A 13440-nucleotide genomic window follows, 5' to 3' on the forward strand; every position below is an offset into this window, starting at 1 on the left:
CTCAGTGTGAGAGCGAGAGGGGGGAAAAAACAGAGTTTAAAAGCTTGTGTGCACTGGTGGGAGAAAAAGACGACAAGGCACACGAAGCATGGGAAGACTGAAGAGGCACATTCCCATCGTTCATTCCACATTCGGCGTTAACAGCCACAATGGCAGTGTGGTGGTTTACATAACCTAGCGCGGCGCCTAAGCACACATTTAATTACAAATGGGGATTAGGGAGCAACAAGCATCATGTACACCAAGTGGCGTAAAAACGGCAGTGAATTGGTTGAGTTTGTTTTTTTTCTCGTGGGTAAACATTTGCAAATAAATCTCAGCATGTGTCTTGGTTGTATTTCTAACATCCCTTGGTGATGATTTGTTCTTCCTCTGCACCCACACTGGTCTTCTGGTGTTTTGGCCTTCATGTGCTCAATAAATGTTTGTTGTCTGAGCCACTTTTAGCAGCTAGCATGGCAAGAAAAATGTGAGCTCATCATCATTATCCTTGCAAATGATTAGCGTTAGCTGGTGAAAGAAGGACAAAATGATTTCAAGGTAGGCTTTTAAAAAAAAAAAAAACCAAAAAAGTCCTCTTGCAGCATTGTGCTAAGGGCTGAATTGCCCAATGCGCCTTGAAAAATGTGCGACACGCTTGATAATGTGGAAGATAAGAAAGTCATTATTCCACTCAATTCAACGATTATTCAGCAGCGGGAAGTTGATAAGCGTTAAAAGACAAATGGAACAAAGCTGAGAGTAGAGGGCAGAGAAGAAAGACTTGTTTTCAATGATAGAAATTGGAAGAAAAAAAATTGAAATTGCAGGCCTAGGGGTTTTGTAGAACCGGGACAATTGCGGGTTGTCCAAGCTTGAAGTAAACGAAGGATTAATTTAACATGCTTCCCCACACAAGACAAAAACATCCAAGCACAGAAATCGCTACCGCAAGATTTAAATATATTTTGGAGCAGTACGTTTTCGTAACCTAAAGAGGGGAAAAAATAATACAAAGTACCTGAAAACCTACAATTTTCTCAAAAGTCGACAGTGCGCCTTATAGTCCGGTGCGCTTTATATATGGACCAAATTCCTAAATTTAATCTGGCCCGAAGCATTGTGTCATGAAATCAATCATAAGTGGCCCGCTGAAGACTATGAATCATGAATCATAAAGTCTATGGATCATTATTTTGTGATTATAAAGCAATTTGTTGCGTCTGAAGTTGAAATAAAAAAGATAAAATGGAGAATGATTTGATTTGGATTAAAAATCTGAAATGATGCATTAATGGTGCGGCGTATAGTCCGGTGCGCCTTATAGTCCAGAAAATACGGTAGATGTAAAAAAAAAAAAAAATTTTTTAAATTGCTGCACTGTATTTTTTTTGTAAATCTAAACTTTTGGCTTTTCAAACTAAAATTACTCGATCTATAAATATCTCAACAGTGCCACGAGTAAAAAAAAAAAAAAAAGAAACTGAAGGTAATTGAGATGAATGACCGCTAAGCTGTTCACAGTTTCTGCCCCTCACCATTCATCTTTCTCCACAGCTTGTCATTGTTTTGTACAATAAAACCCACAATTCTCTCTCGGCCGCACCCACCTGTTTATGTTCCATCAAGTCTACGCATTGGGTTGTTGCCGGGTAGCGAGGGCAAACCTTAAAGTGTGATTTTCATTATCTGCTGAGATACACATTCCTGCAAAACTGCTTATCACCATTTTTTTTTTGGGGTGAGACAGTGGATGCTAGAGAAGCCCGAGGATGGCAGTGAAACAAAGGTCAAGAAATTGTAGACAAGGAGAATAGAGGTGGGTAATCGTTTTCAGGGATGGAAACACTTAATTCTTTGCCAGAATCTAAAGATGTCGGGCTTAATCATAAACATGAAAAACTGACTTCAGTCGTCTCACTCAGGTATGATAGCTTCCTTCAAATGTCAACAGCTGAGCTGAACAAAATGAAAAACCGATGAAAGCAAAATGGCTGTACAAGGACACTCGGATAGGCACGTGGTTATAAACCTTGAAATGATATTCTGCACCAAATTATCAGGCTGGTGGTGACAGGGGCGGCATTTCTTTCTCCTGATCAGAAATGTGGTTTAAGATGGAGCCACAAATTCCCCGTAAAACCGCCAATGAATATAAGCCCCTTTGAGAAAACTAAAACTTCTTCCATACTTAAGTGAATATACTTAGCATGAGCTTTCACCAGAAAAATCTCACAATCAATAGAAGATTACAACACTTAAATAACTTGTAAACAACATCTACAGAAGCAAAATTAAATTCTGACGTTTTGAATCTGTGCAGGAGTCTACAGACGACTCTTGAGCAGAAACGTCGATAAAGTAACCTCGGTGTAGTCACTTCTTCCGACAGCTACGTGTTCCCGCAACCCCACGGATGAGGTCATTAAAGATTGTTTACAGGCTTTAGAAGGTGGAGACAGTGGAAGCTTATTTGAAAATTGTGTTGCCTTTCTCACCTTCCAAGTACACCCTTCAAGGTGTGTAATTTCATTGCTAGGTTACAAGATTAAGTGGAGTAAGATGGCAGGCATCAATAGGTTCCACACTGGATTCACGGCAAAAAGAAAGAAGGGGGGAGAAAACGATTTTATGGCCAGTGTTTATTTCATTGCTTTAAATGAGCATGGCGCAAAATGCACAAATAGCTTTTTTTATGTATATATGTATGTCTGTCTTTACTGTAAGAGTCAATGTATTATTATTATTCACATTTTTATTTTTATTATCATTGTCATTATTATTATTGTTATTATTATTACTATTATCAATACTATAATATTTATTTTTTTCATTATTTTTATTATAATTATTATTGTCATTACTGTATTTTCCGGACTATAAGGCGCACCTAAAAACCTAAAATTTTCTCAAAAGCCAACAGTGCACCTTATATATGGACCAAATTCCTAAATTTGAACTGGCCCGAAGCATTGTGTCATGAAATCAATCATAAGTGGCCCGCTGAAGACTATGAATCAGGAATCAAAAAGACTATGGATTATTATTTTGTGGTTATAAAGTAATTTGTTGCATCTGAAGTTGAAATAAAAAAGATAAAATGGAGAATGATTTGATTTGGATTCAAAATCTGACATGATGCATTAATGGTGCGCCTTATATAAGGACACCGTTTTAAAATGGGCCATTCATTGAAGGTGCGCCTTATAGTCCGGAAAATACGGTATATTATTATTATTATTATCATTACTATAACTATTACAGTTTTTTTTTTTATTATTTACCTTTAGAATTACAGTTGTTATGCATGCTATGGATGACAGCTTATCCGACTACAACTGCCGGCACTCATCCCGAGTGCAGGCGTACTCTCTCACTTCCTGTGGCACTACCTTGTGTGGTTCACTCTATATGCAAAGTCCATTTCCTACAGTGAAAGGTGAAGAGGCAAAGGGAGGCTGCTGACTGATCTGCACTGAAGCCATTTCCAGCCATCAGCTCAGACCTGGAGCCTTCTTCTACCAGGCTCTCCACAGTTGGGAAACACGGCCACTTACTGTATGTGGGCGGAGGCACCTTGTCAGGGAAAAATGTAATATGCATTACACACAATCCAATCTGTCTCCAGTGGTTTAGTGTGTCTGTGTGTGTTCCATTGCCATATTTGTATTGAGAGTCTGGTTGTGTAACTGCTTGTTATAAAAAGACCTAGAGGGGAGCCTGTCGGTGGGACAGCTTGGTTGCGAGGCCGGCACGAAGATAGACAAACGCACTTCATTACAGGCCAGTTTACCCGATTAAGTGAGCTACTTTATCAGCCGCACAACACGCAGAGTCCTTGCACACAAGTGGGCCTTCGCACAGTTTACAAATAGAAAGCTTTAAACTGCATATTGAATGACAGACCGGCGTCTGGCACGACAATCACCTTGGCGAAGCTAATGGATGACATCAAATATAGCTCCCTGTAGATTTCCGTTAATGTCACCACTTACAAGTTCAATGTGAATATTCTTTTATACTCAAGTTGTACTAATGGGGAATATCATTTGTTTAACCTTTTCATGTAATAACCAAAGTGCCTCTGGTATGCGTCGAAAGACAAGAGTAAGGGCAAAACCTTGAAATATGATAACGGCAAATTAAATATATTTTTTTGCTCTCTTTCAAATGGGAATCTCACAACTAGCTACAATATTAACCCCTGAAACCATAAAGGTGACAGGAATAGTTGCAATAAACATTTTCAATTCCACAAGAGTAACATTGCTCTGGAGGCAACTGCATTGAAGTGTATTATTGTGCCCTGAAACGATGAAGCTACAGTCTTTCTTTTGAGCTAGCAGCTTTTTTTTTTTTATGATTGCGAGTGAACCAAAAAGAGTGAGAGAAAATATATATATATAATAGAAATTAAGTGTCATGGAAAAAGAAATGAGAATCTCAGGAGCAGGTATGACAGCAAAGAGAGAATCTGCTGTCTGTTGAATAGAATTTACTTCTAAACAAAAATTCTAAAATATCCGCCATGATCTAAGCCACAGGTGTCAAACTCAAGGCCCGGGGGAAAGATACGGCCCGCCACATCATTTTATGTGGCCCGCGAAGACAAATTGTGCATCAAATTCGTGTGTCATTACTAGAATTGCAAATTGTCTTCATTTTTAATATCTATTTTTTTTAAATATTTGACCAGTTTTTACTCGTCTGATTTGAAAACGAGTCATTTGTCAGTTTGTTTTGTAGATTTTACTGGATATAATATGAGGTGCTCGTACATTTATTTGGGTTGACAGTCATAATGGCCCTCCGAAAGAAGCTATGACTACAATGCGGCCCGCAAACAAATGAGTTCGACACCCCTGAGCCTTGGAATTGGGGCATGCCTCCGTTTTTCACTAACCAGCACCAATGTGGTTCCAGTAGAGATAAAGTTCAGACAACTTTCAGCCCTCATTATGCCAAAACGCCAACGGAGCAGTCCGCAAAATTCACAGACAGGTATAACAAGGCTTGTAAAGGCAGAAAAATCAAGATGCGGCAGCTTTTATTAGCGTAGCGCCCCCGCCTCTTTGTATCGACCTGTTTTTGTAATTTGTAGTCAACTTATCCGAGGTATTTTTTTTCTTCCCACCAGCCCTACATAGAAGATAACAACCATCAAATCAGAGAGATGTAATATTTATGTGTACATAGAAAGAAAATAGCTTTCAAAGGGTGATTCTATCATTTACAGTTTGACATTTGCAGATTCTATTCAAGTGCTTGCAGATAGACAACAATATTTACGAGGGGGAAAAAATTACTGCATTTATTTATTGATAACAAAACAGAGAAAGGGATTTTTTTTTTTTTTTTATATTTTCCGGCAGATCGTTTACCTCTACCTGTTATGGATTTGAAGGAAGCATCAAACCAAAAGGTTTGACATTATTGTTGCCTCACTTTGTTCAGCCCTTACACACATTTTCTTTGGGTTGTCGCAGATAAAATACAGTAGCTGACACAAGCAGCTGAGGTGCGGTAATGCTACAGAGACTTGCAGTAGTTCAGCAAAAAAAAAAAAAAGACGTCTTTGTAATGAGCCACTGTGCTTTGTGCACATGTGAAATGAATAATAAGTGACTACTGGGAAGATCTAAAGTCCATCGGACATTTTTGTTTTTGCTTTACAGCCTATAGCCAAAGTTCCAGCATCAAGGTGCCTTAGCCTTTCGAGCAGAACACAGCAAAATAGGATATTGTACTATTTCTGTGTGAGCTAGAGCAGAATTTCCTGAAGGAGCAATCCCAAGGGAGGAATAAAGTTGAGTCTATTGTGGCAATTGTGTGCACAATAAGATATTTCGATGTTGGGAATGAATTACTTGTGTTGGGACTCCATTTCCCATGATCTCAGGGCTACTTCCAAATCATCTCCAGCAGCTTTCACTGGATGTTTTACTAGCCAACCTTATAACATTCCTACCGGGCAAGTGTAAAACTTTACACCTCAATATGTCAGCATTGCTGCATTCCTGAGACAAATGTGGCATTCAGAGAGCAGAAAATTGCCAAAATGACTTTGCCTCCCCCCCCACTCATTCCATGTCAGTAAAATTTATAGATATTTACAAAGGAGCAAACTGCTAAAAAATGGTGCCTGCTTTTGGAGGCAGCGTAAATTCTAGACTGCTGCTCACTAGCATGGAGACAGATTGATATTATCGTCTGTAACAATAATTGGAAGTGAGAAGAAAGGTTTAACTTGACTACACATTTAGCGCAATCGCTAAGCTCCATCTTTTAATTTCTTCATAAAAGTTAGACAGCCACCACATTTCTGCAAAATGTACTTTTTGCCAATGATATATCATTTTCGAACATAAACAGGATTCTAAGCAAACAGAGGATCATTATTGCTGCTCAATGAACGAGTGAATAAATAATAAAAATACGAATGCATCCAAGCCAGGGGTGTCAAACTCATTTTTGTCGCGGGCCGCATTGTAGTCATAGTTTCTTTCGAAAGGGCCATTATGAATGTCAATGCCTTATTTTCAGGATAGGCTGCACAACAAACTGATGAATAGTTTTGAAATCACAGACTAGTAAAAACTGTTCACATATTCAAATGAAATAAATCCAATAAAAATTGCTAGCAAATTCGCTATAGTTTTAAAACTGAAGACAATAAGTAATTTTAACAATGACACAAAGTCGATGCAAAATTTGTCTTGGCGGGCCACATAAAATGACCTGGCGGGCGGAATCTGGGCCCCCGGGCCTTGAGTTTGACACCTAAGATTTTACAACAAGTTCAGCTCCGACCAATTGCAACCCAAAACAAGCCACTTGGTTGAATCTTGGTAATTTTTTCTAAAAAGCTTCCGGAAAAAAAAAAAAAAATGAAGACTTACCTCTTTCACAAGTGCTGTCCCAGAATCCCGTTTCAGTGCAGTCACATATGAAGCGGTTCCATCCCTCCTTACACGCCCCGCTGTTCTTGCAAGGGTTGCTGTCGCACTGCTTCCCCATCAATTTACTACAAGACGACTTAATACCAGTCGCGTTCTGGGATACGGCGATCTGTCGAATATCTTTGCTCCGTCCATCAATAAAAAGATCCCGAATGCATCCCACGTAGCCGTAGTTTAGCATCGCCGTCCAGAGCTCAGTTGGGAGTACCAAACCTGCTCGGGTGTCAGGAAGCCCACCCAGATAAAGATCTCCCTCCAGGTCTAAGATTTCATTTTCTCCACCGGCTGTGAAAGGTGTCCGCCGGGTGTTTACAGAGATGATACCTAGAGGAGGACAAATCCAAGTGACAGATTTCAGTTCTCTGTCAACTCCATAAAGTTCATTCGCGGGCAAGTAACATTTTACCCAAGTGTGATTACGTGCACGTTTCTTACCAATCCCTCAGTTTGCTATCCCTCTATCTATCCATTTTCCTGTGATCCCCACTTTCTTCTCCACTATCTCACTAGGGGCACTGCTGGTGATTAATCAAAGCAGCTGACTCTGACACACGGCTAAATTGGCTCGGCTAAACTGATTTATATACCACGGGCTGCGGTGGCGACTAACACCCGAGCTCTCCGGAGTATCCCGTCTAATGCGGAGATTGCATTGGCTTTCAAGCTTAAGGCAACAGAATTTTCTAGCACCTTTTCTCGAACGCAATCTTTGTTGAATACTTTCTTTAGACCATGTGTTGAAATCAGACGTCTTGCATACTAGTGAGGAGAAATGCGATTTCTTATTACCGTATTTTCCAGACTATAAGGCACATCGGACTATAAGACGCACCATTAATGCATCATGTCAGATTTGTAATCCAAATCATTCTCCATTTTATCTTTTTTATTTCAACTTCAGACGCAACAAATTACTTTATAATCACAAAATAATGATCTATAGACTTTATGATTCATGATTCATAGTCTTCAGCGGGCCACTTATGATTGATTTCATGACACAATGCTTCGGCCAGTTTAAATTTAGGAAATTGGTCCATATATAAGGCGCACTGTCGGCTTTTGAGAAAATTTTAGGTTTTTAGGTGCGCCTTATAGTCCGGAAAATACGGTATAATAAATCAGGGATAAAAATAATTCCTTTACCTGAGCGGCCGTCTCTTTGGATGTCCACATGATGCCAGCTTCCTTCATTCACTTTTGCCTGTGTCGCTTTCACCTTGATGGTACCAGAACCCATGTCCAGCACGAGGTAGAGAACCCCATCCAGAAGCTCGACAGCAAAGAAGTCCACTTTGTTGGTCTTCTGGGATTTGATATCACGTCGCTCTTGAGGTTTGCCGTGGGTGAAAAGAATTAAGCCGTTAGGCTCGGAGGTTCGGAAGTCGAAGGAGATCGAGCCGACGCGTTTGGTGTTCCATTTTGGCAAGGCCAGGTAGGAATCGGGTGTCTCGAAGTTGATGGGGTCAAGGGTCGGGACGTTTTCGCACTTAAAGACCACATCGCCCTGAAGTTTCATCTTTGGGTCTACAATCCGAGCCAGGCGGGAAAGTTCCAGACGGATGTCATTGTTTTTGTACACCACCTAAAAAAAAAAAAAAGAGGCAGGCTTCAGTACATGCAACATAAAAACAAAATCTTACTTATTGGTTGTGAACTATTTTGATTATTTCGCTGAATAAACTCGTGGATTGATTTTTTGTGCTTTTAACACAATGCGTATTAAATATTATTTGAACAACAATCCTGCTCAAAATGAAAAAGGAGATTGAATACAAACACTTGGCTCTATTATATTGTATTGAACTGTCAGGCAAGTAAGACTGCTGGTATATGGACAGCTCAAAAACACAAGCCCGCTGAGGATAGATTCAATATCAGCACTATTTGCCAACAGTAAATTTGCCAACGTTTCTTTATAACAAAATATCACTTTAATAAAAAAAAAAAAAAAAAGGACAGTAGATTATCATCGAAATGCACTGAGGCGGAACATTATCGTCCCCTCTACTTTCGGTGGAGGAAGAGAGGCTTTTCCTGGTATATAGGGCAATGTGTGTGTGTGTGTGTGTGTGTGTGTGTGTGTGTGTGTGTGTGTGTGTGTGTGTGTGTTGGGTCAGCAATAGCGTCACAACGTGCACAGCTGTCAGCAAACAAATATTACTGCTGCTGGATTACTGATAATCCTGGAAGATTTGACAGCAAATCAACACAGGTGACCCAAAGAAGGAAAGAGAAACCGGCAAAATGGAGAAAAAGACAATGGATATAAATTCCTTTTTTTTAGGGGGGGGTAATTATTTTTCAAAATTTCTGTTAAAAATGCTAGCGGATCGACCCCCATTAAGATTGCACGATTCGCCCCTCCTCATGAGCGCTGATGTTTTTTTTAAACTACCTAACCTTCCACTTTCGGCGGCGAGCTTTAAGTCTACTCTTGGGCAAAAGAAGAAACTGAATAATACATGAAAAAGAAAAAAGAAGTGGGGGAAGTTTTAATGCAACTCATTTGCAATAGAAAGAAAAAAGTATTGTGATGGTCACTGTGCAAGTTTTCAAAAAATTGCTTCAATCCAGATGATTGAATTGTTATCATAAAAGAGGGTGTGACTACCGCTGCCACACGCACCTTTATTATGGTCGGCCATGTTTTGCCTTTGACCCATCACTGATCTTCTGGAGCCCATTCATAATGCAGGGAAGTGTAATGACTCCATAAAGCCAAGATGCCCCATCTCTGCTCCAGGATGGCGTATTGATTGGGCCGGGGAGGGGGGGGGGGGGGGGGGGGGGGGCTAGACCAAGCACACACACTGGTCTATCCACATTTAGAATCTCTCCCTAATCTACTTCCTGTCCTCTCAGGCCCCAAACTGCAGCTGCTGACAGATGCTGATGTAGCACCAATTTTAATGAAGAAACAAGAGGATTCTAACCCTTTGAATTAACATGCACAGAGAGAAAATACCACTTAAAGGGTCCGTACGTACAGCAAACTTATTAGTCACATGCTGGGAATTGTGCCATTTCCTAGATTAAGTTAGAAAGACTGCAACTCAAACACTGCTGGTCGTGGTAGTATGTAGAATTTCCTTCTACTAATTTCAAATCAATATTTAGACTCTAAATTTGTAGTTAAGTAACTTCAAATCACCTCACGGGTCGGATTAAACCAGTTCACGGGGCTGATCTGGCACACGGGCCGTATGTTAGTTTCAAAATGTTTGTAAAAAATATTCAGGCTATATTATAAAGGTGCAGTGTCAATGAGCAGGTCTATTTTGGATTTTTTTTCTTTTTTTCATTCTCTTCACAGAAATTAATTGATTAATAGGAACAAAATGAATATCTTAAAAGAGCAACGACAAATAGGGTGAAGTCAAGTCAGACATACACATCACTCTCTGTTTGGCCCTCCAGAAATTAAAAAAAAAAAAAAAAAATTAAAAAATAAGACAGGGTTACATTTGCATTTGTATCTGAAGGGGAAAATGTGCAAAATGTGATGACTAACCCAAACAAACGTGTTCCTTTCAAACAGTCTTGCCCTCCTTTCTCCTCACTATTCATTCTTGCCCTTCCTGCTTAAGTCAACAGACCTCGACTAGATGTTTTTTATTCTATACGCCACTTGAATTTCAATCCCATCTGTCCTCACATTCATCCTCTTCCTGCTCTCAAGTCCTTCTCCTTGATGCCTGATGACAGCGCATGCTCCTGCCACCCCCACAAGTTGCCACTCCACGGCTCTGGAACCATCGACGGGTGCCCCGAGACACCCCAAGGATGACTTGAATGGCGTGCGGGAAAGGCAAGGGCTTGCGCAAGGCGCTGACAGCATGCTGCTTGCAAACATCAGGCTGACTGCCCACTGGCCTTCCTTTCACGTGGCGGCTGGAGAGCAGTGGGCGGAGCCTGTGTGAGTATTGTGTATGGATGACATCCCCTGTAGCCTAAAGGGGCAGATGCATGCAGTGCTGTCTGAACACAAAGGGGGGGTTGTGAAAGCCGCACACTATCTCTCGTTGGCAGACAGAGGAAAATAAGGTATTCACATACTGCAGCAAAACATGTCAACATCAATGTATGGCTGTTTCAAAGGGATGTAATTTATGTTCTCGCGTTGGGGAGATCAATAGACACACCCTCTGTGGTCTAAACGGTAAATTGCTCACTCATTATCCAGAGAGATTGAACAGGAAGAGAGATGAGAAAAACAAATGTAAAGAGAATTACCGTATTTTCCGGACTAAGGCGGAACCTAAAAACCTCAAATTTTCTCAAAAGCCGACAATGCGCCTTATAGTCCAGTGCGCCTTATATATGGACCAAATTCTAAATTTAAACTGGCCTGAAGCATTGTGCCATAAAAACAACCACAAGTGGTCAGCTGAAGACTATGAATCATGAATCAAAAAGACTATGGATCATTATTTTGTGATTATAAAGTAAATTGTTGCGTCTGAAGTTGAAATAAAAAAGATAAAATGGAGAATGATTTGATTTGGATTACAAATCTGTTGTTTTTCCTATTTCAAGTTATTATATTGTGATTGCATTAATGGTGCGCCTTATTGTCCGGTGCGCCTTATAGTCCGGAAAATACGGTAATATTATTTTGTGTTCTAATCAATCTGGAGTCATTTTCATCATCCAGGTTAGCAGATGGCTTCATGGCTGCAATGTATGAGGGCCACAAAGTACTACCACTGTCAGGCCAAATGGTGAATCACCTCCATGATCCTGTCCAAGCGTGTCACACTCTCAAGGGCCAAGGCATCGCTGGGTCACACTCACTCTCAAAATGTTGCGGCTACATATGCACACGCAAGTTCATTTTCTAAATGGACATCTGCCCTTGTCTTTGAAATTAGGATTGGATGATTCTGGATATCATCACAACACGCTATTAGTCGCTTTTGGGTGTTTATGTCTGACAAACAATCATGGTAATTTTGCAGTTTTCTTTCGTCAGTGTCAAATTTAGCCCTAAACACGCAGGTATATTTGGAAGCGTTCACACATTTGTGTCAAAGGCAAACAGACTTGAGTGGAGAACAGCACCTAAAGCCGCTCAGCGGAAACACAAAACAAAACGATCCAGACAAGGTGACTTTCTCATCTTATTGCTGTAATATCCGTCAGCCACAAATGATGATGTGAAAGAAGGACTAACTGACTGCAATAAAAAGATGATTAAACGATATCCTGGCTCATGTGACATCCCATAATCTGCGTTAGCCTAATGTGTCTGCTATAATTTAGCTAGATTTAAATATGCGTTTGTAAAACCACATTCTCCTACGTCCCAGAACACAACAAACAAATTTGAGAGATCTTCATCAGCAGCTACTTCATTTGTTTCATATCGTTGCCCGTTGGGAGACGCTCTCGCCGCACACTCAAGCTGATGCGGCAAATTACATGTGACACGAGCAATTTTTATATATTGTCTCACAGCAAGTATGATGAATTATTTTTAAGTACGAAACGAGGGAACATTTCATACTCCCTGAGCTAACTCAGCACATTTCATTAGAGAATTTAATTGTATTTATTTCTTATTTTTTGGGCTTTCATATACCGTATTGGCCCGAATATGAGACGTGGTTTTTTTCATTGAAATAAAACTGAAAAAATGGGGGGTCGTCTTACATTCGGGGTCTAACAAAGGCTTTTTTTTCAAACTTGAATCTTGAAAAAGAGGGGGTCGGCTTATAATCGGGGTCGTCTTATATTCGGGCCAATACGGTAATATTGATTACATTTACAATATCTACTGAAGGTCAGAATTAGTCATGGCTTAGTTTTGTTTGTTCTCCTACCTCTTTGAGGCAGCCCATGAAATTGTTGCTAACTGGAGATCCAGGAAGGTCGGCAGTGCTGGGGCTCCCACCCACATAGAAGAAATCGTCAGAACCCAGCATGGTGTAGTCTTCTTGGGTGTAGCCAGTAGTGGTGAGGATCCCATCCACGGATATTGTCACCTGTTAAGGGGGGGGGGTAGCACATAGCCGATGCGGAAGCATTACAATCTGGGATCGGACCTCGTGCCACATTTTTAAAAACACATCTCCTTCCTTGGTCTGCATTTGGACTTTTTGCACTCCATTTTTCGTCGACTCCCCGATCGTTTTTTTTTTTTTGGACCAGACGGCGTTTTGATTTGGGTAATGGATTTTTAGTCATAGGAATTCACAGGACAGGTAAAGAAAATATGGCAGAGGCATATTTTCTTTATCTTTGATGGGGGTAAGAAAATGAATCGTAGGTTTGGTTTTGATACTTTAGGTTGGGGAGGGAGGGTTAGTACAATGTTCAAACCAAGGACAAATTGAGAGCACTTGTCTTGGGTTTAGGGATTCGTCTCGTAATTGCAGACACACGTATAAGGTTAACACACACAAAATTCTCCCGCACGCTCCTCTCGCTTGCAGACGCTACACACATGCAAAACAAAAGGGACCTTTTTCACACCACGTTAATTTGCAAACCAACGCCA

General features: G+C 40.4%; 1 protein-coding gene across 14 annotated transcripts in view; it reads right to left on the reverse strand.

Annotated features, from left to right (window-relative positions):
* nrxn3b (neurexin 3b) overlaps positions 1-13440 on the reverse strand; it is a 152913-nt gene that overhangs the window by 93131 nt on the left and 46342 nt on the right. For all 14 annotated transcript variants that reach the window (XM_088362765.1, XM_088362760.1, XM_088362755.1 and 11 more), the window contains 3 exons: positions 12764-12925; positions 8085-8523; positions 6879-7262 (listed from right to left, as the gene is read on the reverse strand). In XM_088362765.1, the coding sequence (XP_088218891.1) occupies positions 6879-7262; positions 8085-8523; positions 12764-12925 (985 nt within the window). The remainder of the gene's footprint in view (positions 1-6878; positions 7263-8084; positions 8524-12763; positions 12926-13440) is intronic.

This window comes from Syngnathus floridae, chromosome 19 (assembly GCF_059516105.1).
Source record: "Syngnathus floridae isolate MCC-2025c chromosome 19, RoL_Sflo_1.0, whole genome shotgun sequence".
NCBI classification, from domain to species: Eukaryota; Metazoa; Chordata; class Actinopteri; order Syngnathiformes; family Syngnathidae; genus Syngnathus; species Syngnathus floridae.